At 43.1% G+C, this 26,019-nt stretch overlaps 2 protein-coding genes across 3 annotated transcripts in view; one reads left to right on the forward strand and one right to left on the reverse strand.

Annotated features, from left to right (window-relative positions):
• Positions 1-13,104, forward strand: part of ubr7 (ubiquitin protein ligase E3 component n-recognin 7) — a 16,601-nt gene extending 3,497 nt beyond the window's left edge. Inside the window, exons 5-12 of one of the 2 annotated variants that reach the window (XM_038967978.1) lie at positions 4,028-4,123; positions 4,230-4,283; positions 6,604-6,709; positions 9,545-9,675; positions 10,594-10,776; positions 11,236-11,413; positions 11,790-11,851; positions 12,248-13,104. In XM_038967978.1, the coding sequence (XP_038823906.1) occupies positions 4,028-4,123; positions 4,230-4,283; positions 6,604-6,709; positions 9,545-9,675; positions 10,594-10,776; positions 11,236-11,413; positions 11,790-11,851; positions 12,248-12,340 (903 nt within the window). In that variant the 3' untranslated portion in view covers positions 12,341-13,104. The remainder of the gene's footprint in view (positions 1-4,027; positions 4,124-4,229; positions 4,284-6,603; positions 6,710-9,544; positions 9,676-10,593; positions 10,777-11,235; positions 11,414-11,789; positions 11,852-12,247) is intronic. The other variant, XM_038967977.1, reaches the window with a different exon arrangement.
• Positions 13,105-13,711: 607 nt separating this feature from the next.
• btbd7 (BTB (POZ) domain containing 7) overlaps positions 13,712-26,019 on the reverse strand; it is a 120,942-nt gene continuing 108,634 nt past the window's right edge. Inside the window, exons 7-11 of the mRNA XM_038967991.1 lie at positions 25,380-25,523; positions 24,926-25,115; positions 22,877-23,055; positions 21,008-21,451; positions 13,712-20,695 (exon numbers count right to left, since the gene is read on the reverse strand). Coding sequence (XP_038823919.1) covers positions 20,045-20,695; positions 21,008-21,451; positions 22,877-23,055; positions 24,926-25,115; positions 25,380-25,523 — 1,608 coding nt within the window. The 3' untranslated portion in view covers positions 13,712-20,044. The remainder of the gene's footprint in view (positions 20,696-21,007; positions 21,452-22,876; positions 23,056-24,925; positions 25,116-25,379; positions 25,524-26,019) is intronic.

A 26,019-nucleotide genomic window follows, 5' to 3' on the forward strand; every position in this document is an offset into this window, starting at 1 on the left:
CTTTTGGTCTCCACAACATGCTATTAGATTTAACATTGCAGAACCAATTTTATTTTTGTGCAATATGTAACTTTTAGGGGACCTGACTAAATTCACATACAGTTGAAGTCTGAAGTTTACATACACTTAGGTTGGAGTCATTAAAACTTATTTTTCAACCAATCCACAAATTTCTTGTTAATTAGCAAACTATAGTTCTGGCAAGTCAGCTAGGACATCTACTTTGTGCATGACACCAGTAATTTTCCAACAATTGTTTACAGACAGATTATTTCACATATAATTCACTGTATCACAATTCCAGTGGGTCAGAAGTTTACATACACTAAGTTGACTGTGCCTTTAAACAGCTTGGAAAATTCCAGAAAATGTCATAGCTTTAGAAGCTTCTGATAGGCTAATTGACATAATTTGAGTCAATTGGAGGTGTACCTGTGGATGTATTTCAAGGCCTACCTTCAAACTCAGTGCCTCTTTGCTTGACATCATGGGAAAACCAAAAGAAATAAGGCAAGACCTCAGAAGAAAATTGTAGAGCTCCACAAGTCTGTTTCATCCTTGGGAGCAATTTCCAAATGCCTGAAGGTACCACGTTCATCTGTACAAACAATAGTACGCAAGAATAAACACCATGGGACAACGCAGCCGTCATACCGCTCAGGAAGAAGACGCGTTCTGTCTCCTAGAGATGAACGTACTTTGTTGCGAAAAGTGCAAATCAATCCCAGAACAACAGCAAAGGACCTTGTGAAGATGCTGGAGGAAACAGGTACAAAAGTATCTGTATCCACAGTAAAACAAGTCCTATATCGACAAAACCTGAAAGGCTGCTCCGCAAGGAAGAAGCCACTGCTCAAAAACCGCCATAAAAAAGGCAGACTACGGTTTGCAGCTGCACATGGGGACAAAGATCGTATTTTTTGGAGAAATGTCCTCTGGTCTGATGAAACAAAAATAGAACTGTTTAGTCATATTGATCATCGTTATATTTGGAGGAAAAAGGGGGAGGCTTGCAAGCCGAAGAACACCATCCCAACCGTGAAGCACGGGGGTGGCATCCTGTTGTGGGGGTGCTTTGCTGCAGGAGGGACTGGTACACTTCACAAAATAGATGGCATCATGAGGAAGGATTATGTGGCTATATTGAAGCAACATCTCAAGACATCAGTCAGGAATTTAAAGCTTGGTCGCAAATGGGTCTTCCAAATGGACAATGACCCCAAACATACTTCCAAAGTTAAGGACAACAAAGTCAAGGTATTGGAGTGGCCATCGCAAAGCCCTGACCTCAATCCCATAGAAAATTTGTGGGCAGAACTGAAAAAGCGTGTGTGAGCAAGGAGGCCTACAAACCTGACTCAGTTACACCAGCTCTGTCAGGAGGAATGGGCCAAAATTCACCCAACGTATTGTGGGAACCTTGTGGAAGGCTACCCGAAACGTTTGACCCAAGTTAAACCATTGAAATGCAATGCTACCAAATAGTAATTGAGTGTATGTAAACTTCTGACCCACTGGGAATGTGATGAAAGAAATAAAAGCTGAAATAAATCACTATTATTCTGACATTTCACATTCTTAAAATAAAGTGGTGATCCTAACTGACCTAAAACAGGGAATTGTTACTAGGATTAAATGTCAGTAATTGTGAAAAACTGAGTTTAAATGTATTTGGCTAAGGTGTATGTAGACTTCAACTGGAGATGTGAGTTAAAGATCTGTCATTTTCATTGAAAGCAAGTTTAAGAAGCGATATGTTTTATGTGCGCTATTTGTATGCTTCCTGTTTTAAAGTTTAGTTTTTGCGTCTTTTACTTTCAGTTTTGTACCCCAGCTTAAAACAGCTTGAAAATACAATATATTTGGTTATGGAAAAGATATTCCAGAGGTTTAGATGGTACAATGTTTCTCTACACTATACTTGCTTGTTTTGTCACAAATTTAATCTATTAGAATATTAGTAACCAGGAAATTGCGGAACTATTTCTGTATAGCGCATCTTTAAATTTGACCATTTTAATTTTAAAGAAATAAAAGGAAAATGGCATTATAGCCATCAAAGAGCTTGCTGTACCTTTCTACTGGCAGTTTGCCCCACTCTTCAGGAGCAAACTGTTCTAATTCTTTAATGTTTGAGGGGTGCCCTCCACCAACTGGGTGATTCTAATTAAACCAGTTTTAAAATGTCTGTAGCAAATTGAGTTACAAAACCATGATGAACCTGCAAAAATCTCATATCATTCTGAGGACTAAGATGTGTGGTTTTATGGGAAGTATTTTATTGTAAATACATTTACATTTTTCGCCTGAATTTTGTACATTTCCACCAAAGTCTCATTACCGAAATGCGTCCGGATTAATTTCTGGTATTAAAAAAATATATATATATAATTTTACTTGAGAAAAACTAACTTATTTTAATAAACCATAACATTTACCTCTAGTATTTATTACGTACAAACACTGTCTGTGGACTAGTTTGTGTAAACTCCAATCAGTTTTTAAATAAAGTGATGATGCGTCATCTAGAGGAGTAGTCCTTAGATGAGCACAAGTTAAGTTTTATTTTATAATTTAAAAAATATTTCTCCAGGCAAGTCAGTTAAGAACCAATTCTTATTTACAATGATGGCCTACCCCGGACGACACTGGGCCGTCCTATGGGACTCTCAATCACTGCCGGTTGTGATTCAGCCAGGAATCAAACCAGGGTCTGTAGTGACGCCTCTAGTACTGAGATGCAGTGCCTTAGACTGCTGCGCCACTCAGGAGCCCTGAAATGTATACGCTTATATGCCTTCAAAAGGAGGTTCTTATTGTCAAACACCCAGTTTACCCCACTTCGCCTTCTCATTACAGAAACAGCTGCAAAAGTCATACTTAATTTAATTATAATTTCATTTAGGTGAATTTTCAGTGTTATGTTTAACTCAGGCCTTTTCATTAGGGAGAAATGTTAAAAATAGTAATGTGTTTAACTTTTTTGGACATCGAAAGCTGTTAAGGTAATTCTCAATGACACTTATTTTATTTTTTACCATTTTGTGAGTGACCCAACTGCTGTTTTCAGCTCCCTATTGGATGTGATTCAGATCTGGACTTTTTGCTGGCCACTCCAGTGTTTCTTCTTAAACCATTCCAGGGTGCTTTTGATGTGTGTTTGGGTTGCTTGAAAACCCACAACCTTCAACAGAGACACAGTTTTTGGACACTGGGTTAAACGCTGCACTCCAAAACACCTTGATAAGCTGCTGATTTTATGATCTCTTGCACACACAGGCTCCACCCCAGTACTAGAGACAGCAAAGAAACCCCACAGCATTATCAAACCTCCCCTTGTTTGATTTTAGGAAGGGTGTTCTTTTCTTTGAATGCTTCATTTGGTTGTTGGTAAACTGCTGAAGGAGGCTCAAGAAAGCCTGATTGAACTTCAACAACCCACCTAAACAAGCCTAAATCCAGGAGAAAATATTCTGTGTACCAAAAAAACTAAATTAGAGCTCTTTGGAAATAGAGATCAGCGCTGTGTTTACTGATGACCAAAAACAGCAATTGGTGGAGGGCAACTCAAACACTGAAGAATTAGAGTAATTTGCTGCAGTTATTTTTCTGCAGTTATCTTGGCCAAAGGCTGTGCAACCAAGTACTAGCTTCAGGGTGCCAACAATTTTGTCCATGCCATTGGTCTTTGTTTTCTCAATTAAAATGATCAAATTAAGCATACAAAAATAAAATTGGTTTTGCGATGTTGAAAATCCAATAAGTGTGGTGAGTTTTTATTTACATTTCAACTTAAAGAAATAGGAGATTATTTAAGAAAAGTTCAAGGGTCGCAATATATTTGTCCGAAACTGTACATCTAGGCCAGTGTTAACCAAACCTGGTCCTGGGGACCCAAAATAATCAGGCTTGATGATGAAGTGTGTTAGTTCTAGGGCAAAAACAAAAATCTGCACCCCTTTGGGTACCCAGGACCATTGACTGAGAGACTTTGATCCATGATGTTACTGATTTCACTGTCTTTTAGGACAAGGATCAGTTGAACACGGAGAACAAATACAGCCACAATTTTTTTGGTCTGTATTGCACCTGTAACAGGCCATATCCAGACCCAGAAGACCCGGTAAGAGTTGACCATTCACCTCAAATAGTCTATGAATTGGTTTAAAAAAAAAAAAAAAAATCCGTATTCCAGTGAAGATTTATTGACCAAAACATGTCTTTCCCAGGTTGAAGATGAGATGATACAGTGCATTGTCTGTGAGGACTGGCTTCATGGCAGGGTAAGGCTTTTGTGGAGTACCAAAGCATAAGGATGTGTTGAAGATGCACAGGTCCCTGGGCATGTACACTCCCCTATGTATTTATTTGGACAGTAAAGCTAAAATGTTTCATTTGGCTCTATACTCCAGCATTTTGGATTCGCGATCAAGTGTTTCATATGACGTGAAGGTACAGAATGTAACCTTTTTCTTTGAGGGTATTTTCATACATCTGTTTTACCATTTAGAAATGACAACACTTTATGTATCTAGTCCCCCTCCATTTCAAGATGTCATAAGTATTTGGGCAAATTCACTTATACATTACATGACCAAGTATATGGACACCTGCTCGTCAAACATCTCATTCCAAAAGCATGGGCATTCATATGGAGTTTTGTCCCCCCTTGGCAGCCTCCACACTTCTGGGAAGGCTTTCCACTAGATGTTGAAACATTGCTGGGGGACTTGCTTCCATTCAGCCACAAGAGCATCAGTGAGGTCGGGCACTGATGTTGGGTGATGAGGCCTGGCTCGCAGTTGGCATTCCAATTCTTCCCAAAGGTGTTTGATGGGGTTGAGGTCAGTGCTCTGTGCAGGCCAGTCAAGTTCTTCCACACAGACCTCAACAAACCAGTTCTGTATGAACCTCGCTTTGTGCATGGGGGCATTGTCATGCTGAAACAGGAAAGGGCCTTCCCCAAACTGTTGCCACAAAGTTTGAAGCACAGAATCGTCTAGAATGTCATTGTATGCTGTAGCGTTAAGATTTCCCTTAGAACTAAGGGGCCTAGTCCGAACCATGAAAAACATCCTCTACCAAACTTTACGGTTGGCGCTATGCATTGGGGCAGGTAGCGTTCTCCTGGCATCCACCAAACCCAGATTCGTCCATCGGACTGCCAGATGGTGAGGCGTGATTCATCGCTCCAGAGAATGCATTTCCACTGTTCTAGAGTCCAATGGCGGCAAGCTTAACACCACTCCAGCCGACACTAGGCATTGCACATGGTGATCTTAGGCTTGTGTACGACTGCTTGGCCATGGAGACCCAATTTCATGAAGCTCCGGATGAACAGTTCTTGTGCTGACATTGCTTCCAGAGGCAGTTTGGAACACTGTAGTGAGTGCTGAAACCGAGGACAGATGATTTTTACGCACTACAGCACTTGGCAGTCCCGTTCTGTGATCACGGCTCAGTCATTATTGCTACTAAACGTTTCCACTTCACAATAACAGCACTTACAGTTGACCAGGGCAGCTCTAGCAGGACATAAATTTGACTAACTGACTTGTTGGAAAGGTGGAATCCTATGACGTCCCACGTTGAAAGTCACTGAGCTCTTCGTTAAGGCCATTCTACTGCCAATGTTTGTCCTTGGAGATTGCATGGCTGTGTGCTCGCTTTTATACACCGGTCAGCAAAGGGTGTGGCTGAAATAGCCAAATCCACTAATTTGAAGGGCTGTCCACATACTTTTGTATATATCATACTTTTGACTACACGTGTGGTTGATTTATATTGTGCTTAATAGAAGTGAATGGTGAATGTATTGTCATTTGGGAGTTACTTTTATTTTAAATAATATATGTTTGTGGATGCTACCATGATTATGGATAATCATGAATAATGATGAGCAAGAAAGTTACAGAAGCACAAAGATCATATCCCCAAGACATGCTTACCTCTCACCATTACCAATAACAGAATGTTAGTATTTTGTAGGGGTATGATATTTGTGAATATAGGCCTTGGACAGATCAGATCTTTACAATGCCAGGAGAAGTGTTAAACACAGGGTTCTAAAACGTTTGGTCATGAAGAGCTACTTGGTGAGCAAGGTTTTGTTCCAACCCAGCACAATGGATTCAGCTAATCATGGTCCAAATTGAATGGGTTTGTTCAGTAGGAAGCAACATAGTAAAACATTTTAAAACGGAAAGCGAAAATGAGCATTCTTATTGGACAGGTTTGGATAGGAGCTCTGTTTCAAAATGCTTTCTCATGTTTTGTGCCTACTGAACACAGCCCATAATTCATTGATTAATTGTTTTAGTGCCGTGCTAGAACAAAAGCCTGTACACCCAGTAGCTCTTCATGACCAGAGTTGGAGAACCCTGGTTTAACATCTTGGGAACCACATCAAGATAATATAGGGATCCTATAATCTGTGACGTCCTGCTCAGAATCTGTAGTCCTACATCTTGAATACATCCCGAGTATTTAATTCAAGACCGACCTGGTCTTTACCCTGGTCTTGACTGTGTACCCTTGATGCCATAGCTGCTATATGAGCATATGTATATCGTATCTGAGTGTTATTATGTTTTTTTTATCCAGCACTTGGGTTGCCCTGTGCCAGAGTGTGTGGAGCTCCAGGAGATGGTGTGTGAGTCCTGCATGAACAATGCTCCTTTCCTGTGGACCTACGCCACCCATCTGGCAGGTACTCCTAGAGATCCTAGAATTCACAGTGATTCTTTATGTAGTTCTATGGGTACTCTCATTACCTTCAGTTTACTGACATGCCCCAATTAACAAATTCAGAAAGAAAACACACTTCAGGATAGGAGACGTTCTTTAGACCTACCACATTGTGTTTTGTTTATGCTTCTATGCGAACGTACAGGTAACTGCCAAAATTAAGGAAACGTCAACATCAAGTGTCTTAATAGGGCTTTGGGCCACCATGAGACCCAGAACAGCTTCAATGCACCTTGGCATAGATTCTACAAGTGTCTGGAACTCTATTGGAGGGATGCGACACCATTCTTCCACGAGAAATTCCATTATTTGGTGTTTTGTTGGTGTTGGGACAACCCCAAATAAGTGTTCAACTGGATTGACAACTGGTGACTTAAGACCCCTCTTTCAAGTTCGGAGATCTCTTCTAGCCATGGTAGCCAAAGTAATGGGCAACTGGACATTTTTAAACATTACCCTGAGCATAATAGTTTGTTAATTGCATAATTAACTCAGGAACCACACCTGTGTGGAAGAACCTGCTTTCAAAATACTTTGTATCCCTCACTGACTCAAGCGTTTCCTTTATTTTGGTAGTTACCTGTACAGTACTAATGAAACCTGCAGTAACTAGTGAACAAGAGGCTATGGTTTGCGGTAGAGCAGTTTACTTCAATGGGTGACTAAAATACTAAAGTGCCGTTAGCTATTGGGGTCGATGTGTGCACGATTTCATGCCGTTTTGATCTCAATATCAAATCATATCTGGGTAACAATGATTTACTTTACTGTGATTTATTTTCAATTAAAATGGTCAAAAAGAAACAAAATAGCTTCTTAGCGAAGAGCAATTTCTCAAGCAAGAATTTTGTTAGGACTGTCTGGAGGTGGTCTGAGTGGGAAAGCTGAAAACTAGCTGTTATTGGCAAGGAGGTTTGAGACTCTCTCATTGGTCTAACTAATTAAATCACCACGCCGGCCAAAACTCCATCCCACCAAACCAGGCTGAAATTTCAGGCGGCCTTTTCAAACAGCTCTTAGACTAAAACGGCATTATCATTTTCACAATATTATTCCAACCTCAGTGTGGAAATATATACAGTACCAGTCAAAGGTTTGGACACCTACTCATTCCAGGGTTTTTCTACATTGTAGAATTTCTTTCCTTCATGTATTTCAGCCAATCAGTTGTATTGTGACAAGGTAGGGTTGGTAGACACAAGATACACCTATTTAGTAAAATACCAAGTCCATATTATGGCAAGAACAGCTCAAATAAGCAAAGCAAAGAGAAACGACAGTCCCTCATTACTTTAAGACATGAAGGTCAGTCAATCCGGAAAATTAAGAACTTAGTTTCTTCAAGTGCAGGTGCAAAAACCATCAAGCGCTATGATGAAACTGGCTCTCATGAGGACCGCCACAGGAAAGGAAGACCCAGAGTTACCTCTGCTGCAGAGGATAAGTTCATTAGAGTTACCAGCCTCAGAAATTGCAGCCCAAATAAATGCTTCAGAGTTCAAATAGACACATCAACATCAACTGTTCAGAGGAGACTGTGAATCAGGCCTTCATGGTTGAATTGCTGCAAAGAAACAACACCAATGAGAAGAAGAGACTTGCTTGGGCCAAGAAACATGAGCAATGGGCATTAGATTGGTGGAAATCTGTTCTTTGGTCCGACGAGTCCAAATTTGAGATTTTTGGTTCCAACTGCCGTGTCTTTGATATGCAGAGTAGGTGAACGGATGATCTCCGCATGTGTGGTTCCCACCGTGAAGCATAGAGGTGTGGGGGTGCTTTGCTGGTGACCCAAATTTATTTAGAACTAAAGGCAGACTTAACCAGCATGGCTACCACAGCATTCTGCAGCAATACGCCATCCCATCTGGTTTGTGCTTAATGGGACTATCATTTGTTTTTCAAAAGGACAATAACCCAACACACCTCCATGCTGTGTAAGGGCTATTTGACCAAGGAGAGTGATGGAGCGCTGCATCAGATGACCTGGCCTCCACAATCACCCGACCTCAACCCAATTGAGATGGTTTGGGATGAGTTGAACTGCAGAGTGAAGGAAAAGCAGCCAACAAGTGCTCAGCATATGTTGGAAAAGCATTCCAGGTGAAGCTGGTTGAGAGAATGCCAAGAGTGTGCAAAGCTGTCATCAAGGCAAAGGGTGGCTAATTCGAAGAATCTAAAATATTTTGATTTGTTTAACACTTTTTGGTTACTACATCATTCCATATGTGTTATAACACGGTGTCAAATTATATAAGTCAGAATAAAACACTAGACATTCCTAGGACAATCGGAGGCTTCTCTGTCGAATAAACTTATCTCTGGCTCGATCCAGGGTTCTGACTAGAGGGAGTACAGCTACGATCGGAAGTGTTTTTACACAGCAGGTTAGGATAATTAACTTGGCAGGTTAGGAGACTTAGGTTAAGGTCAAGAAAAGAGTTAGGGTTAGCTAAAATGCTGTCCTAACCTGCTATAAAAAGTCACTTCCGGCCGTAACTGTACTCCCTCACCTGTTTTCCACGTCACATCAAAAGGGCAGCCTTAGAAAAGCTCCTCTGCTGGTAGACTCGCTCACAACACAGACATGACAAAAACATTGCTGGATTCCTATCGAACAGGCGGCTATAAATATATAACTATAACTTAGATAGCTGTTCGATAAATGAGGGGGGGGAAACTACTACATTATTGAAAATATTGCCTTGCTAGATTGATGAATACAGCCATAGTAAAACAGTGCAAAGAGCCTGTCAGCTCTTAAGTGACTCCATGTTGTTTTGTATTTCTCCTCCAGTGCCCGCTGCGACCAAAGCCAGCCCCTGCAAAGCAGAATGGGAGGTGACGAATGAAGAGGGGGACCGTGAGGAGGGCAAGAACACAACAGAAGAGGCCTCCACGAGCCTCAATGACCAGGGTGAAGAGAAGGTACTCACTCCACACAAAGCTTCATATACACTCAATGTTACGAGGACAATGAATAGCATTTGATTTCTTGCAGTACAATGAATATCATGAATGAACCAGTAATGGGTATCTTGGTTTAAAAGTATCACTGAGAAAGGGATATTATGACCAGATAAAACAGATGGATGGAACTATATTATGTGGAAAAGGTTTCCAATGCAGCTTCATGCATTTTGTTTTCTTATGCTTTAAGTACACATGTTTCAGAAGTCAAGTTTCTGTTTTCACCACTGACAGCATTGCATCTATGCAGAGCAGGGAAAAGGAACTGTCGGTATTAACCACCAGGTGGCTTCAGTCCTCTAACAGTCAGCATGAGATGAGTGCACAGAACCAGGCTGTGTTAGTTTCCTGTGGGTATTTAGGGGATAAATGGCCCGTGCCATGCGCAGATTCTCTGGTCTGCGGGGAGCAGCCCAAAGGCTTTGCGGCGCCCGCATATCATCAACAAGAATGATTTCATTAGTCAGCCTCTGAAGCGAGCAGCAAATTGAAGCCAGCCTTATTTGACAGAAAATATGGCAGCCCACGATTTGCCCCCTCCCGCAGGGGCCCGGTGAGCTCGTACATTTGCATGCACCAAAGACAGAAGTCGCTCTTATGCAACTGTTTTTTTTGGCATGTCCTCTTAATTTGGTTTGGGTTTTAAGGGAGTGGTCTGTCTACTGGCGAGGTAGTGCAAGGTAATGGGCCTTGATAAGATACTTAGGACATTTTTCCTTTCCTTAGACTTAACAGATCATACCGGGCGCGATAAGTTAAAGCAAGGTGTTCACTTTCTGCCCTCATCCTTTCAACCTTTTGTAATCATATTGTGGATGAAAATATTAATCTTTTGAGTGTTCAGAGGACATTGTGTGATATCTGTCCTACTCGCAGGTCAAATCCAATGGGGTGCCAGGCTGCAAAAGGAGGCACCAGGAGATGGAGGGAGGCTCGCCTCCTTCCAAAGAGTGCAGGCTCAAGGAGCTGGGGGGCACAGGTACAGAGAGAGCAGAGTTTGGAGCTGTATTCTGGCCCTCAGCCTGGAGAACCAAACTCTGTTCCTGTGTCAGCTGCAAGGTATGTCTTCACCACTTATCCCGTCAACCCGGCTGCTACTCTGTTCTCTGCTTCAGCCGTTTTAGAAGGAAGTCAAACAGCCACAATCTGAGGTGTATTCACTGGGAACCAAACGGGCGGAAAGTGGGAGGGACTAACCTGAATTTGCCCAATAAGAAACGCTGGTTTTCGGTGTAAAATATTTTCAGTTGCAAAATGTTCTGCTACAGTGTGCACTAATGAATACACCTGTTTTATTGTAGAACAGGTAAATACATGCATGTTGTTTAGGCCTTTTTAATTTGGTGTGTATGTACGAGTAGTATCTTGCAAAACAAATCAAAGGCATAATACACCCAAATAAAAATGGTTTATGATCAGAATTACTGCATATTTATGTCGTTGAGTAGGCCTATATTGTTCGTAGAATTACTATTGACAATAGGAGAAGTGTGCTCACCCGTTTCCTCCCCCCAGCAGAAATCCTACGCTGAAGCTGGTATGTCCTTTCTCCTGGATGAGTCGGACACGGTCTTAGCCTACGAGAATAAAGGAAAGACCACAGAACAGGAGCAGGCGGGGACTGCCGAGGGTCGCGACCCCCTGATGTCGGCCCTTAATACCCTGGGCCGGGTTCAGCAGCTGGAGATAATCCACGGTACGAGGTGGTGGTGGGGAGGTTAAAGAAGAAGAGACTGTACCAGTTCTCTCCCTATCCCTTTGATGTTTGCAGGTCTGAAGGTTCTGGGTAAGTATGTGAAGTAGAGGAGTTTCCACCATTATTGCTTACACCGTACAGACCTGCAACCATCAAAGCATTAGGGGTAGGGAGAGAATTTGGACCATCTGACAGGGAGAGTGAATGAAGGGAAGAGGTGAGGCAGGTGTTGGATGAGTAGTTAGAGCCATTCCCTCGGCTGTATTGATTGAAATACAGATTTAATTTATTTTGTGTGGAGACAACTATCGGTGCTGCAATCAGAAAAGAGCTGCTTTTGAAAATTATTATTATTATTATTTTTCCTGGTTCTCAGGGTACAATGACATGAAGACTGAGCTGAAGGACTTCCTGCAGAGATTTGCTGCAGAAGGAAAGGTAATTAAAACCTGCACATTTATCAGCATACACACTATTTAGTTGAATGATCAATCATATCAGCATCATTGTATTTTGGTCCTCAGTTGATGTTCACTATCCCAGTGTCGCAAACCAGCTTCAGTAAATAGGACTATAATGATAGTATTGATGAGGATTGTTTTGCTCTCTCTTCACATTGTGGTCCCTGAATCTGGAATGCACCTCCTGGCGGTACTGTCCTTGGTGTGTGACCATGAGATCAAACTTTATTTAAAGTAACTGTCCGATGAAAATCGAATTCTGTCAAACTCATACTCCTAGCATGACCTCGACTCCATCTTTTGTTTGTAGCCAAAGTCGCTACACCCAATAAGAGGCATAAAAAGTTTGTGCCCCATTTCTCTTTCCCCCCAGGTGGTGACTCCCGAGGACATCCGTCAGTTCTTCCAACAGCAGCAGAACCGCAAGAGACAACGGGCCAACGCGGGCCAGTACTACTGCAGCTGAGCAGTCTCCATTCAGACAACTCCCGGTCTCCCCCTCTCCACATTTCCCCAACACCTGTCAGTATAGTTGTATTCCTTTTTCTTCTTCCCACTGAATGTCATTGCCTTGCGTCCAATATCATCTTCTAGTACAACTCCTCAGACGTTATGTTTAAACAAATAAAAATGCAGTTAAAAAAAAAAGGTATTTTGAACATTGTATGAGCTTTTGCGTTATCTTGTTCTGGGCAGTATGCTTTGTTGTACTGTACTCGGGGCTCTGCAATGTGATTTGTCTTTTGAGGCTAAGCAGGTTAATGAACTGGCATTTGGTTGATGTGGATGATACTTTGGTTATCTTTTTCTAGAGGAAATTGTTAGTCTATCATTGCTCTCCCTCAAAAAATGTTGTTTAAACTGGAGAGAAAGCCTAAGTTTAGTTTGCCTGATAGCAAGTTTTCCAGACAACAGACAGAGCAGTGACCCCAGTTTATGGTGACCCCTTGACCTTTTATTTACCTTTTTATTTTAATAAACAACAATGGATTTGCTCTTAAAACTCTGGTTAAGCTGGTCATCGTTCCCACAACATGCTTTCTTTCAACTCATTCCTTTGACATTTTGTATTTGTCCTTAGTTGCAATTTCCTTATTGCTGTTTGTAGATTGCATGATTGCAGAACCCTGGCCCATTAGTACGGTTTGTATTTTAAAGGACCATGTTCCTTTTTAATGTTCACTCTAAGAAATAAAGCTATGAATAATGTAAATTGTTTTAGCGTTATCGTTCCTTACAGCAGTTACACCTGGGAACCATCGACCCATCCATTAGAGAATATAATGGAAGTTTAAATATTTTTTTGCTAGCTTTAATACCCCACATGCTGATTTGACATCTGGCAAACCATTAATAAGGGGATATTTTAATCAAACTATCACACCAGAAATGGAGTTTAGCCAATCGCTCAGATGGTAATAAATCTCTTCCTTGTGAGATCTCAAATTATGAGCCCATCCATTTGAATGTGTTGCAAACATTAGCATATGCAGTAGTTGGATACGTTTGATGACTGAACTTTATTTTTTTTAAATGATTGACAAGTCATCATGTGGTCCTTCTCTAGCCTTATTAGACCACCCTGATCTTGTGAGTTTGAGTTTATGCAGTGGTTTGGATGGTGGATCAGGCTAGTCCTTGTAAACTACAGGAAATTAACTTCTAATACTGACATTTGAAGCTGCTACTGACCCAGTTGACCCTGTGCAGAAGCATTCAAGTAACCATTAAAAACAGAAATACAGTATCGTAACTTATCACTTTTCATGGACGGGAGTCCTTGTCAGGGACCTTTTTTTTCTTCTTTACTCACTGCAAAAGAAAGAATCTCAAGCCATTTGATCATTTTTATCAAAGCTGTTTATTTTGAAGATGTCAGTCACCTAAATTGCAGATTTGAGTTCACCACTGTTACAATCCCAACTGAGAAGAGTAGAAAAATAGACTTTCCACAATTCCTTAAGTCTACGAGAAAGCTTTTTTTCTCGAGATATATACAACAAATACTTGTGACATATTTGTTTTATATATAGAAAAATGTATATGTACAACAAAACAACATTTCAGAGACTGTTCAAAAGTACCTAAAATAAAAAAATACTCTTGAAACCACTATGTATATGAAGCATTGGCTACACTATTACAAAGAGACTGGTTGAGTGGGCTGGTAGAAAATGTTTGCATAGGACGAAGATAAGGATGCCCAGCCACTGGCAGGGAAGGCACTCTTTCGTCTCCATACGAGAGGGAGGGATGGGAAGCTAAAGGAGGATCTAGAGGAACCGACAGAACAGTCTTAAATTAAGAAATCTCCCGTTGCCGCTGATACCGGATGTCCTAATGCAAAGCAGGAAATGGGTTATTATATCTAGCCTGGTGGTCCAGATCTGTTTGTGCTTTAGCGAAGTACGCGTTAATTCGCTGACATGCCAAACATGTACATACGGCTTGACAACAATAGAAGAGTTGGCTACAGCACATAGTATGGCATCAGCCTGTTACATACCCAGCCCCCAACCTGGTCCTTGTGAAAACCTAGAGAACGTGTGATTGCATCTCTAAATACAGTATCTTACATAATCATGTAATTAAGGGTCATAAAGTCAACTCATAATGCAAAGGTAACATACCATAGTACTTTTTGATAGACAATAGCTAGGTTTACATCTAAATGGTGACAGATTTTCATGCAAATATTCTAAAATCTGCATAAAGAAAATGTGCAAGTTTCCACCAAACAGACTTGTTGCGGATAAAAAGCAGTGCATGATGACAGTGCACACAAAATGTACTTTTTCGCTAAAATTTTATGTACCGAAAAAAAATCTAAAGTTCGACGGTTTTCCATCACATTTTCAACTCTACCGATAGTTTTGTCACAAAAAACGTTGCGTTAAACAGCAAATGTACCCACTCTGATCTTGACGCATGCGCTCTCGCCAACAGCTCGGGGGTAGGTTAGTCTACATGAGATTATTATGGATAAAAAAAACATTTGTATTTGTCAAACGGCAGTCAAGCATCGATCATCATGTCACCAGAATCAGACCCTCGATATTTATTGGAAAGGAGCATCAAGCTCATCACCTTGCACTTTCACCTCCCTGTGAAGTTCATCATATATTTAATCTGTAGCCTAATAAACTACATGCTTTCACGGGTCATAGTGGGAGGATGGTTATTATATCAATATTTGCGCATAAAGGCATTTCCACCTCCATTGCTTGCATAATTAATTTTACAGACACAAAAAGATCCCACCATGTCAAACAAAATGATTTGTCAGCATTTATAAAATGTTACTGAAACTTCCACGTTCTATCACAGCTGTCATGATTTTTTTTTAAATACTGTATGACTACTCAGAAACGTGGTTAGTGAAGGGAAATGTGTCACTCACCAAACTCAAACTACCCAAGAGGACAATCAACTGAACATCTCCATTCTACCTACAGGAGTGCTACTCATCAGTGAAAACAAACATACAATACTGTTATGAGATTATAATTTTAGTACAATAGTGAGGTTTTCTGTACAAGTTGCTGTCAATGTCTATCATTCTGAATCAAATTAGTGGGTATGCATCATCATATTGGTTCTCTAAAGGGTTAACAGTCCGCGGGTTACCAGCTTTCATCTTTATTGCAACAGTTATGTTTGTCCAACCATTGTGGTAAAACACACAATATTACAATACAATGGAATTAGTCATCTAGCCTAACCCATGAAAGGCAACAAAAAAAACGTACAAACTGCAGGATTGGTAATGCTCGTCTACTCACTCTGTCCAAAGCCAGGAGTCAAGCCCTCATCCTCAGCACAGATGAGACACTTCAGGGCAGACCAGGGGATCATCTCTACACTTCAAAGAGACCTCTGCATTTTCCATTAAAATAGATGAGTTCATACCTGAATGACCAACAAAATCAATTCATACCTGTGTCAGTGAGAATGTGCTCACACTAGTATTGGGAGAGAAAACAGATCATACCACCTGTATTTGGAGAGAAAACAGATCATACCACCTGTATTTGCCAAACTGCCATAAACTCATAACTATATTAGCATAGCAATTATCTCATACATGTGCAGTTTTAGTAAAGTAAACGGGTAACTATTTTGGCTAGGAAACTAGTTCATGAGTCCAAATACATAACGAATATAGCTCAAACCTGGATTTGCCAGTTTGCGGAAAGCTGCATCAGTAGATTTTATTTGACTGTTATTCGATTCAAGAGACCTCCGGCTGCAGTCCTCAGGGGCTGCAGAATCAGATTCCAACGTGCCTGGTTGGTTATCACTTTATCACACAGGGTCTGGGGGTTGAAGACCTTCCCTTTAAGGTTAAAACAAACCCAGAGAAAAGTGGGCCAATAGAGCACGGCCTGGCATTCCCTTCCTGCTGCTTGGAGGGGGGCAACGTGTTCATTAGATCTGAAGCTCCTATCTCTACATTACTGCCAGGGGAGCCCTTCGCTAATGGGAAAAGCGGGAGATAACATCTCATGGTTCTCTCATATCTTTCATATTTTTGTCCCACTCCCACGGCTGTCCCATCCATCTCCGCCTCTCCCTCCATCTTCTGTAGGTCAGGTCTGGATGACCTTGGCGGTCTGCAGGGAGGAAGGGGAGGCTCTGGCCTCGGGGGCTGCAGTACGGTGCGGCAAAATGTCTACGTGGGGGTACTCTGGGCATTAAGTGAGAGGATAAGGCTATGGTACAGAGGGGTCTGGAGGAGGTTGCTGAGAGGGCGAACTCTCTTCTAAGCTCACTGCTGCAGCAGTCACAGGCCCATTGTTTGCAAAAGGCTACGCTGACACGCTCACTTTTTTCTCTCCCCTCCTTATAGACTGACAGTCTCATATCGCAGAGTAGTCAGGTCTTTGAAAAATGTAATAAAAAAAAACTTATCCATACTAAAACTCCAACCCAGCACCCAAAAATAGAAATGATTCAAACTACCCAAGACTGGCAACCTCCCACCCGAGACATCCTTCCTCTTCCAATGTCAACTGCACCTCTCTTTCACAACCATAATAGCTACAGTACTATCCACGGTCATTAGTAAGCGAGAGCCCACTATGGACACTGGTTTAGTTGTTGTTGAGCTCATCCCCTAAGGCGGAGAACAGAGCATCAACAACACACACACACACACACCACTCCTTCTAGCCTCGAGGAGCAGCAGCAGTGAGCACTCACCCGCGGGAGGTCGAAACGATTAGCAGAAAAGCCAAGGAAAACAATCTTCTGCAGGTTATGATCTTAGCAAAACAGCCACAGAGACATCAAGATAGATCTCAACGATATTAGCACTACTGTACAGTTCTAATAATTTGCATTCCAGTATATGAGTTCCAGAGGTTCAAATGAGGGAGTGCTTGGCGTAAAATGAGAGCGATTGAGGTTAAAGTACTGTGGAGTGTCTATAGCAAGTGAAGAACTCTGGGTAGAGACAAGACATAGCCTGGTTGCAAGTCTGTTTCTGCTTTTTTACCAGGTCCTTATGGAATTGTCATGCCAAACATTTAGCTTGACAATGGAGTAGGCAAGAGCACAAACAGATCTGGGACCAGGCTAAGACAAAGAACAGAAAGGGACCCAAGTTTGGATTGAGGAATTGCACCATCAAATGCCAATGAACCCAAAAGGGGGGTGGAGGAGAGAGCAATGGAAAAGTAAACAACAGAGCCGTTAAAGGGATAACTAATATCAGATGACGGATGCTACTTTTGACCCTCTTGACACAAGAGCCGACACCCAAACTAAGGTTCTGAGCATGCCAGTGACAATCAAAATAAATTCAAATTGATACTCATCTCCTATGTCTTGGTGATATACATTAGTCTTCAAGTCGCCACCATCGAAAGCGAGGGGAGACAAAAAGCCATATCAAAAAGCCTGCAAACATACTTAGCCAACCTTATCCCAACCTACTTCACAATCAGACCTCATTCATGAATTGATAGAAAGAGTATTCCATGACCCACCATTCATACATGCATGAATGCATCAAAACCAACTGGAGGACTTCATCCAACTTCCGAAACTGACTAGGTAAACGCCTTAAACAATAACTATAGTCTGTCTCCCTGCAGTTGACCAACCAGGTTCAAAAGAACAATAAAAAAAATCACCAACAAGTAGGGATTTCTATGCTTCTCCAGTACCTTCTGCCTTGAGAATCATCGCACGCTGAAAGGGCATACAGAAATTAGTAATTTCAACTGCTGAGATAAAGGTATTCATGTGAGGTTTTCTGTGAGAGAAACATCATTTGCTAACCATCAGAGGTGAGTCTCTGCCTCGCAGACAAACATGAGGCATCAGCATTATACAGAGAGCCAGGTCATGTTCATTAGGGCACGCAACGGAAAACGTTATAAAATATTAGAGAATGTGTGAATGGTAGTATAGCAGGGGAACAATACAGCAATTTCATTTCTCCGTGTGCGAGGAGATGGTAACAGAAGGAAGATAATTACAATGAACCCAAGTCAATATAATTTTTTGACAATGCGGCGCAACAGGGGCTAGTGAAAAATGGGATGGAAAATGTGTTGAGATTCTGAATCGAAAGGGAGGACCCGTGAGTGAGCATGTTTTAATTGAAGCAACGCTGGTTTTGTGAGTAAGTCTTTTCGCCCAGTGGACAAAACATTAAAAAATCCTCAAGAGGAACCATTTAACTGTTTCCCCCCGCTTTAATTCTCCTTCCACAAACCTCCATTGACATCATCACAATTGTTGGTTGTTGGGTACAGTACATCAAAGTAAGGATGGTGACCGAAGCAGTCTTTTTCAGATCGCCATGGAGGGAGACAGGGAGTCATTGGATTGAGGAACTGGGCTTTGGTTTGGTTGAAGTTTATCCAAGATGGCCGCCGGCCATGCTGAGCTATGGAAAAGGCAGAGGGGCACAGTCATGGGGCCTGCATTTTGATAAATCTCCACAAATTGCTGTAGGGTTAAGGCAGGGATATTCTACTTCAGTTCTTGATTTGCTGTTGCTATTGTGCTATCCCTTTTTAATTATTGAGGTTGAATTTAGACCCCGGAAACCAGGTGTATATGCACATTCTGGCCAATCGACAGTAATAGATCAATAAAGTGGGAAATGTGGTTTGGAATACTAGCCAGGGTTCAAACGACTTACAGTGCCCAGCACTCAGGCTATTGAATATTACAGTGACGTTAAGGTAAAAAGGACATCTGCAAAGTGTAAGTGTTGGAGAGGACCAAGAGATAGCGCTGAGCAGTGGCTACCACTCACATTAACTATGGGTATGCAAAGTGGATGACTTCTATAGTCACTTCTAATAAAAGCAGCTATGCAATTATTATTCCTGCCTTGTAGCCACATTGGTAGTAGTAGGAAGATTTAATTTGTTTTTCTCTTCTCCTCTTTGTGCTCTTGCTCAAATCTTAAATTGCCCATACTGACATACAGCCCATGGGTCATAAAGGATTACAAGTGCTATTACTGCAATTCCACCTTTTTCAAAAGGAGGAGATATTTGTAATGGGCAAGTTGCTGAAATGAGTTTGCAACTCATTGCCGGTGCATTTTTCAATTTATTTCTAAGGAAAGCATACCGGGACAAAAATATAAATATATAACTCTACAGTACCCTCATCCTGATGCAGGAAATGAGTGTAATGGAAATGAAACGATGACTGTGCGTTGTCAAAATCCAAAACACTGGGCGGAAAGGGAAGGATTTATTCAAGTTCGATGACCAGTCAAGACTTTCATTTTGAGAAGAATAAAGGTGATTGGAGGATGAGCAGTTGAGCGTGGATCCAATCTGGGATATGGGAAGGGCTAGGACCCATTATGTTAATTCATGAGACTAATCTATTTGGACAAATAATTCTCAACCAAACCGAGCCTTTCCTCCTCATCGCCCACCATGGCTCTGTGCTGAAGGCACTGTGACCGCCACACCTCGTTAGTTGGTGCAGCACCTGGGGCTCACCGGGGGAGGGGGGGACTACTATGTGTGCTTAGTGCCTTTGCCCTGAACTGAGCGCGAGTATGACCACTCTGTCACCGGAGACACTGCCAACCACTGATGCTAAGCCGTCAACCCCAAATCCCCCTAGAGCAAACCGTCCTTTAGCGCTCTTGCCTTTTCCCGAGGCCTCTGACAGTCTTAGTTGCGGAGGGTCAGAGTGCAGACTTCCTGTAAGGGTACTCCGGTTTGTTGGGCGACCTGCGGTCCCTGGCCCCCACCACCTCCTCGGAGTAAGGTTCTGCGGGCCGCGCCTGTCCCAGTCCGCAAGTGAGGTCTGTTTCAGTTCGGGCGCGTCCTCTCGGGTTGTGTGATGCCCCGGCTGCTTGAACTCCTCCACTCTGCATGGCCAGAGCCAGATCTAGTCTCTGGGGGGGTTGCTCCAGAACATCCAGGCGGAGTGGGGTGCCGACTGGGCCGCGGCAGGGGTTTGGCTGCTGTTCGTCGGGGGAGTACTGTGGAGGAACCAGGCCAGCTCCCGAAGGAACTCGACTGTGACTGTAGAGGTCCGGCCCGGCGAAGGAGCTCACGTGGCGCCCGGGAAACTCGTACAAGTCAGGATACTCCGACGCCTGGGCCTCGGGCTTGGGCTCGGCAGCATGCCTCTTGCGGGAGGCATACGGACCATGGCGGTTCAGGCCCAGGTGGCAGTAGGGCACAGCGGGAGGGGCCGTGGAGGGGTGAGGGTGTGGGTCGTGAGGCTCCACCTCCATGGTGACCTCGGGCAGGCGACGCTCCTTCAGGGTCATGGCCGACACGCCCATGGCAATGTCCGGCATGAACTCGTTGATGACCGGCGCCACGTTCTGCAGGAACAAAAAAACCTTAAGACAATAGCAACCTGATACGACATATTGGGGATGTCAAGATGAGGGCATTTAAGCTCTCATTGTCCCTCGGAAGTACATTTGAGAATAGGGCCCCACTTTCCTCTCTTCCATTACACATTGTTGCCAACTACATTTCAACATAGCTCAGGACACTCCCCTCTGCCAAAATGGCGTCCCCACATTCCCACCCAATTCCAGCTCTGCATTCCTGCTATCCCCGTAGGCCCTGTCATTACCACTATCTCAGGGGAACACTACAGCTATGAATTCCTGTAGACCTCTACTCACCCCTTGTTTATCCTGATGCGGGGTGCGTACCCCCCCGCCCTGGCGATTGGTGCAGTCTGGCGGCAGGGGCTTGGCCGCCGGTGGGTAGGCGGGGCTGCCATGCTTGGAGGAGGAGCTCGCTGTGTGGTGGAGCAGGCTGTGGTTGCAGGGGTAGGAGAAAGAGCGTGACGGGGGCTGGCTGGGGGCACGGCCAGGCCTCCATCCACTGGCTTTGAGCTGGGCATTTTGAGTGGGCGTGGCCGGTGGGTGGTAAGGCGGCGGGGGAGGTGGCAGTGGCGGGTGGAAGCCCGTCATGGCCTCCAGATCGGTGAACATGCTCTCCACAACTGGGCTGCTGTTGACCCGGCAACGCCCTCCACTACGGCTGCCACCCGACGGCTGGCGAAGCGCTAGGACGGGGCTCTCGTCGCCAAAGCGCTCCTCCGGGAAGAACTTGTGAGGGTTCTATGAGGGGTGGAGCACAGCACACAACAAATTAGTCCAAAATTGCGGAGGAACGGCTTGCCAAAGCTACTCAAGAAACTGGACGTACTTCGTCTTAAAGGCAGTCTGCTACATTATGGCTATGTAAAAAAAAAAAAATTATTCTAACCGGGGGGGAAGTCAAAAAATCTTTCATTATTTCCTCTGCTCTCAGTTCAACGTTTGAGTTAACTTTGGCCCAGTCACCACTCAATGGAAAACGAAATAAAATGTAATGAAGGGGGACAAAATGCCTGATGTGCTCCAGCCAGAATTCCTGAGACGTTTGTCATTAAAGTGGCACGCTGGTGACAGAGGCCTTCAGCGCATTAAATGAAAACACAGCCAAACAAAAAGGAACACAGCATGAAAACAACATCTCTTCACCGTATCCTTTAGCTTGTTGACCAATCATTACTGCCTAGACATTAGATATTGATATATAGCCAATTTTTTACCTATTATTTGACCTATTGTACAAAACATTAAGAACACCTGCTCTTGTCATGACATAGACTGACCAGGTGAAAGCTATGATCTCTTATTGATGTCACTTGTTAATTCCACTTCAATCAGTGTAGATGAAGGGGAGGAGACAGCTTAACAATAATTGTTAAGCCTTGAGACAATTGAGACATGGATTGTGTATGTGTGCCATTCAGAGGGTGAAGACAAAACATTAAAGTGCCTTTGAATGGGGTATGGTGGTAGTTGTTAGGCGCACCGGTTTGAGTGTGTCAAGAACTGCAACGCTGCTGGGTTTTTCACTCTCTACAGTTTCCCACGTGTATCAAGAATGGTCCTCCACCCAAAGGACATCCAGCCAACATGACAACTGTGGGAACTTTGGCGTAAACATGGGCCAGCCTCCCTGTGAAAGCCTTTCGACACCTTGTAGAGTCCATGCGCCCCTATGAATTGAGGCTGTTCTGAGGGCAAAATGGGGGACTACAAAGCATCGGTAATATGCTTAGAATACCCAAAAGGGAGACGGGTACAAAGCATCTCTTTTTGTGGATGGCCACAGGCACTTCTGTAGACGGATGAAGTAGTTGAGAATCCATTCGCTATCATATCATTTTCACACTATGGGCGAAAGGTTGCACGAGGAAATGGCAGCGAGCATTGATCAAATTACCATAACATTTCAAATAGACGGCAGTAGGCACATTATCCTGTGCGAGCTCCAAACATGCCAACTGGCGACTGATCGCGTGCATCACCTGCATCATGCAGTTTACAAAATTCGGGTGAAATAATATCTTTGAAGAAAAGTAAAACATTTAATTGTGCTGAAGATGATCGTTTGTATGCACTTATCTGTGCTCTTTGTGCCAACCTACAGCTTTACTAAGTTCAATAAAACGTAACAAATCTATATTAAAAAAAGATTGATTGGCATCTCACCTGCAGCAGTTCTGCGGCGGCATCCGGCAGGCCGAACTCGCGAAGCACGCGGATCTGCAGCTCATAGCTAACCGTGGCACCTTCGCCGCAGTTTAGGGCGTACGCACGCTGTACCTGGTCCGTGTGACGCAGGTCCTGCAGCCTCCGGATCATCTCCTTCACCACGGCCAGCCTGGGAACTGAGAGAGAGTTCATTACAAAAACATAACTGAGTGACCTGGCTGGTCTAGCTGTAATGCCCGCAGCCTCCGGCACACGTCTACGGTGTTGTCATAGGTTCAAATTTGTATATAAATAAAAACATAATTGGATAACAAAATTAGATAAGGTCTTTTACATGCTGGGGACCACTCAAACATAAAATCATGACATAATGGTAAATATTGCATGTATTGTGTGCGCTGGAGGATATGGAAATATTTAGCCGTTTCAATGGTCCCGGATGGAATTTATTTTCTTCTTTATTGGCCCATCAAGTCTTCGGAGGACAAGTTACATTCTAATTTTACACAGTAGTTACTGTACATAGCAAAGATAGTTATTTGATATACACTACATCCTGATAGATAGTACTTAAACATATCCAGTATATATTATATAGTGTTTTCAGTCTTAACTATTATAGATCATGAGCTTTTAATCCAACCCCTCAGCTACTCTCAGGCCATCCCACCTATCTCCGTAAACCACCCCCTTATGATTTCCATCTGCCATATTTTTTTCAAATGTACTGTGATGTTTCACATAAACTCTGAACCTTTCTTATCGCATAGTATCTACAGATTGTAAGTTCAAGATGAATATTTTGACCAGGTGTATTATATTGTTGATTGATTATGGCTTTCCAAATCTACCAACATTGCTATTTGTAGGGTTAGCCATTCCTGAACTAAGTCCCTGAGGAGGAATTAGTAACGTTGTTATTTAATTAGATGGGGGTGAGAGAAACACTAGGACAGAAGGAGCGAGAGAAATGGGAGAGAGAGAAAAGAGAAAGAGAGAGTAGGACAGGTGAAAGCAAGCCCAATGGTGGAGGCCAAGGGGAATCATACAAAAAAGAAAGGCAGGGCAGACAAAAGAAAAGCAGAAAGATAAAGGGATGGAGGCGGGAAAGAGTGTGTCATCTCTCTATGGTGAGGGAGAAAACTGTAGGAGAAAAAGAGAGGGCGGGATGATGAGAGGGATGGAGAGAGAGTGGGAGACAAGAGATGAAGGGTGAAAGGGTCATCTCGCAGGTCGTCCCATCTCTGTCAATAATGCCAATAACTACTGCTCGTCTGAGATCATAGAAGAATATAGAATATACCCACACAGTCCTAATAAAATGCTCTATTGACTCTGGTCAAAAGTTGTGCACTATAAAGGGAGTAGGGTGCCCGCAGCCAAGAGCAAAGGTATGCCTTTCCAAACCCAGAAAATCAAGAGCTAACTGAGAACTTGAAGCCCTGTCAAGGGCAGCGTGGTGGAGATTAACAATATATGCAACGCATAACCGCCTCTTCACTGGGCACTGAGTGGATCGGCAATGAGATAAGAAAACAAAGAGGTTCATCACTTGTTGCAGGGATGAGGATAGATGGAGGAGGGGAAGTCTCTCTCTTATCTTGTATCGAAGAGAAATAGCCATAACAAAGTCCTAACTTACGGGTAGAAGTGACACCTTAAGCACAGGTTCGGGTTCTGTTCATCATTCCCAAACCTACACTGAAACGTTACGGAATAAAACTCACAGACTTTAGATCGGTACTTAAGGGCCAACTTTGACGTGCACCACATTTTCATGAGATCTCCTACATGTTTCATGTCGACCATTGGAGTTTGTAGGAAGACTGCAAATTGGTAGAGGCGGGATTTATTCAGTCTAGCTATCCATGTTTGTCATAGCAGCTTGCTCAACAACATTTCTTCCTTGTTACAATTGCATTAGCATCTTTTCAGGAAGAACTGACTTAGACGCTGTGGATAAGAGCTACAAAATATCTACAGCCACGTTTTGATCATTTTCATTTTGGGAAGCTAGAAGAAAGCTAGCTTTGCAGCTCCACCCACCTGGTATCTCATTGGCCACCACTGAGGGTGGGGTCGTCTGGCTGCCACCGATTTGCTGGTGGTTGATGATGTGACAGCACTGGGGCACAGCATTGTTGACCATGTAAAGGGTGTCGGGCACGTTGGACATGCGGACCATGCGCAGGCGCACCAGGTCTGTCTGCTCCACCATTATCTCATCCAGCACAGACTGACAGACAGCACAACAACAGGGGGGTTAGAATGTGTGTGTGTGTGTGTGAGAGACAGGGTTGGGGTCAATTCAGGTTTCAATTCAGTCAATCCCGAAGGCGAATTGTAATTAATCTTCATAGACAATAATGGACAATAGCATGGGTCATTTCAATCCACCCCTTGTATCTTAGATGTGACGATGCCCACCATTGTTCATGTTGTGATGTACAAACAGTGTGTGTGCGCACGTAGAGGTTCTATTGTGTGGTGTTGTCCCAACCTTGGCCTCCTCCACGTAGGGCGAGAAGAGGCGAGGTCGCACGTAGATGCCGGCACTCTTTTGCCTCAGCCAAGAGTTGGCCTTTCCACCCTCCGCCGTGGGCAGCATGTCTGAGGGAGGGGTGCTGATCAGACCCCTCTTCATCTGGGAGGGGGTAGAGTGGGAAAGGAGAGGGAGAGAGGAGGTGTGGGGAAAAGAGTGAGAGTGAGAAGGAAGGAGAGGGGCAGTCAAGTTAAATGGAGGAATGCAACATACACTACAGCCAGACTGATCCTGCTGGCGTCATAGACCGAAAAAAGTTTGGCAACAAAGATACTAGCTGCATTAGGCTACCTCAACTTAAACCAAACACTGCAACAAGACACAGTATATAGTGCATAACATTATCTACAACGAAAAGGACTACAACAAAAACGTTGTAAAAAATATAAAATTATAATAAAAATCCCCACAGATTCTGTCTGCCCCTGTATGACTGTTTTAGCCTAGGAAAACACACCTTTATTTATTTATTAATCCTTATTTGACCAGGTACGTTGACTGAGAACACATTGGCTGTGTCCAAAATGGCACCCTCTTCCCTATATAGTGACCAGAGCTGGGGAAGAGTTGTAGGGATAATTAAGGAAATTAATGAACC

The sequence above is a fragment of the Salvelinus namaycush genome, chromosome 29, assembly GCF_016432855.1.
Source record: "Salvelinus namaycush isolate Seneca chromosome 29, SaNama_1.0, whole genome shotgun sequence".
NCBI lineage: Eukaryota > Metazoa > Chordata > Actinopteri > Salmoniformes > Salmonidae > Salvelinus > Salvelinus namaycush.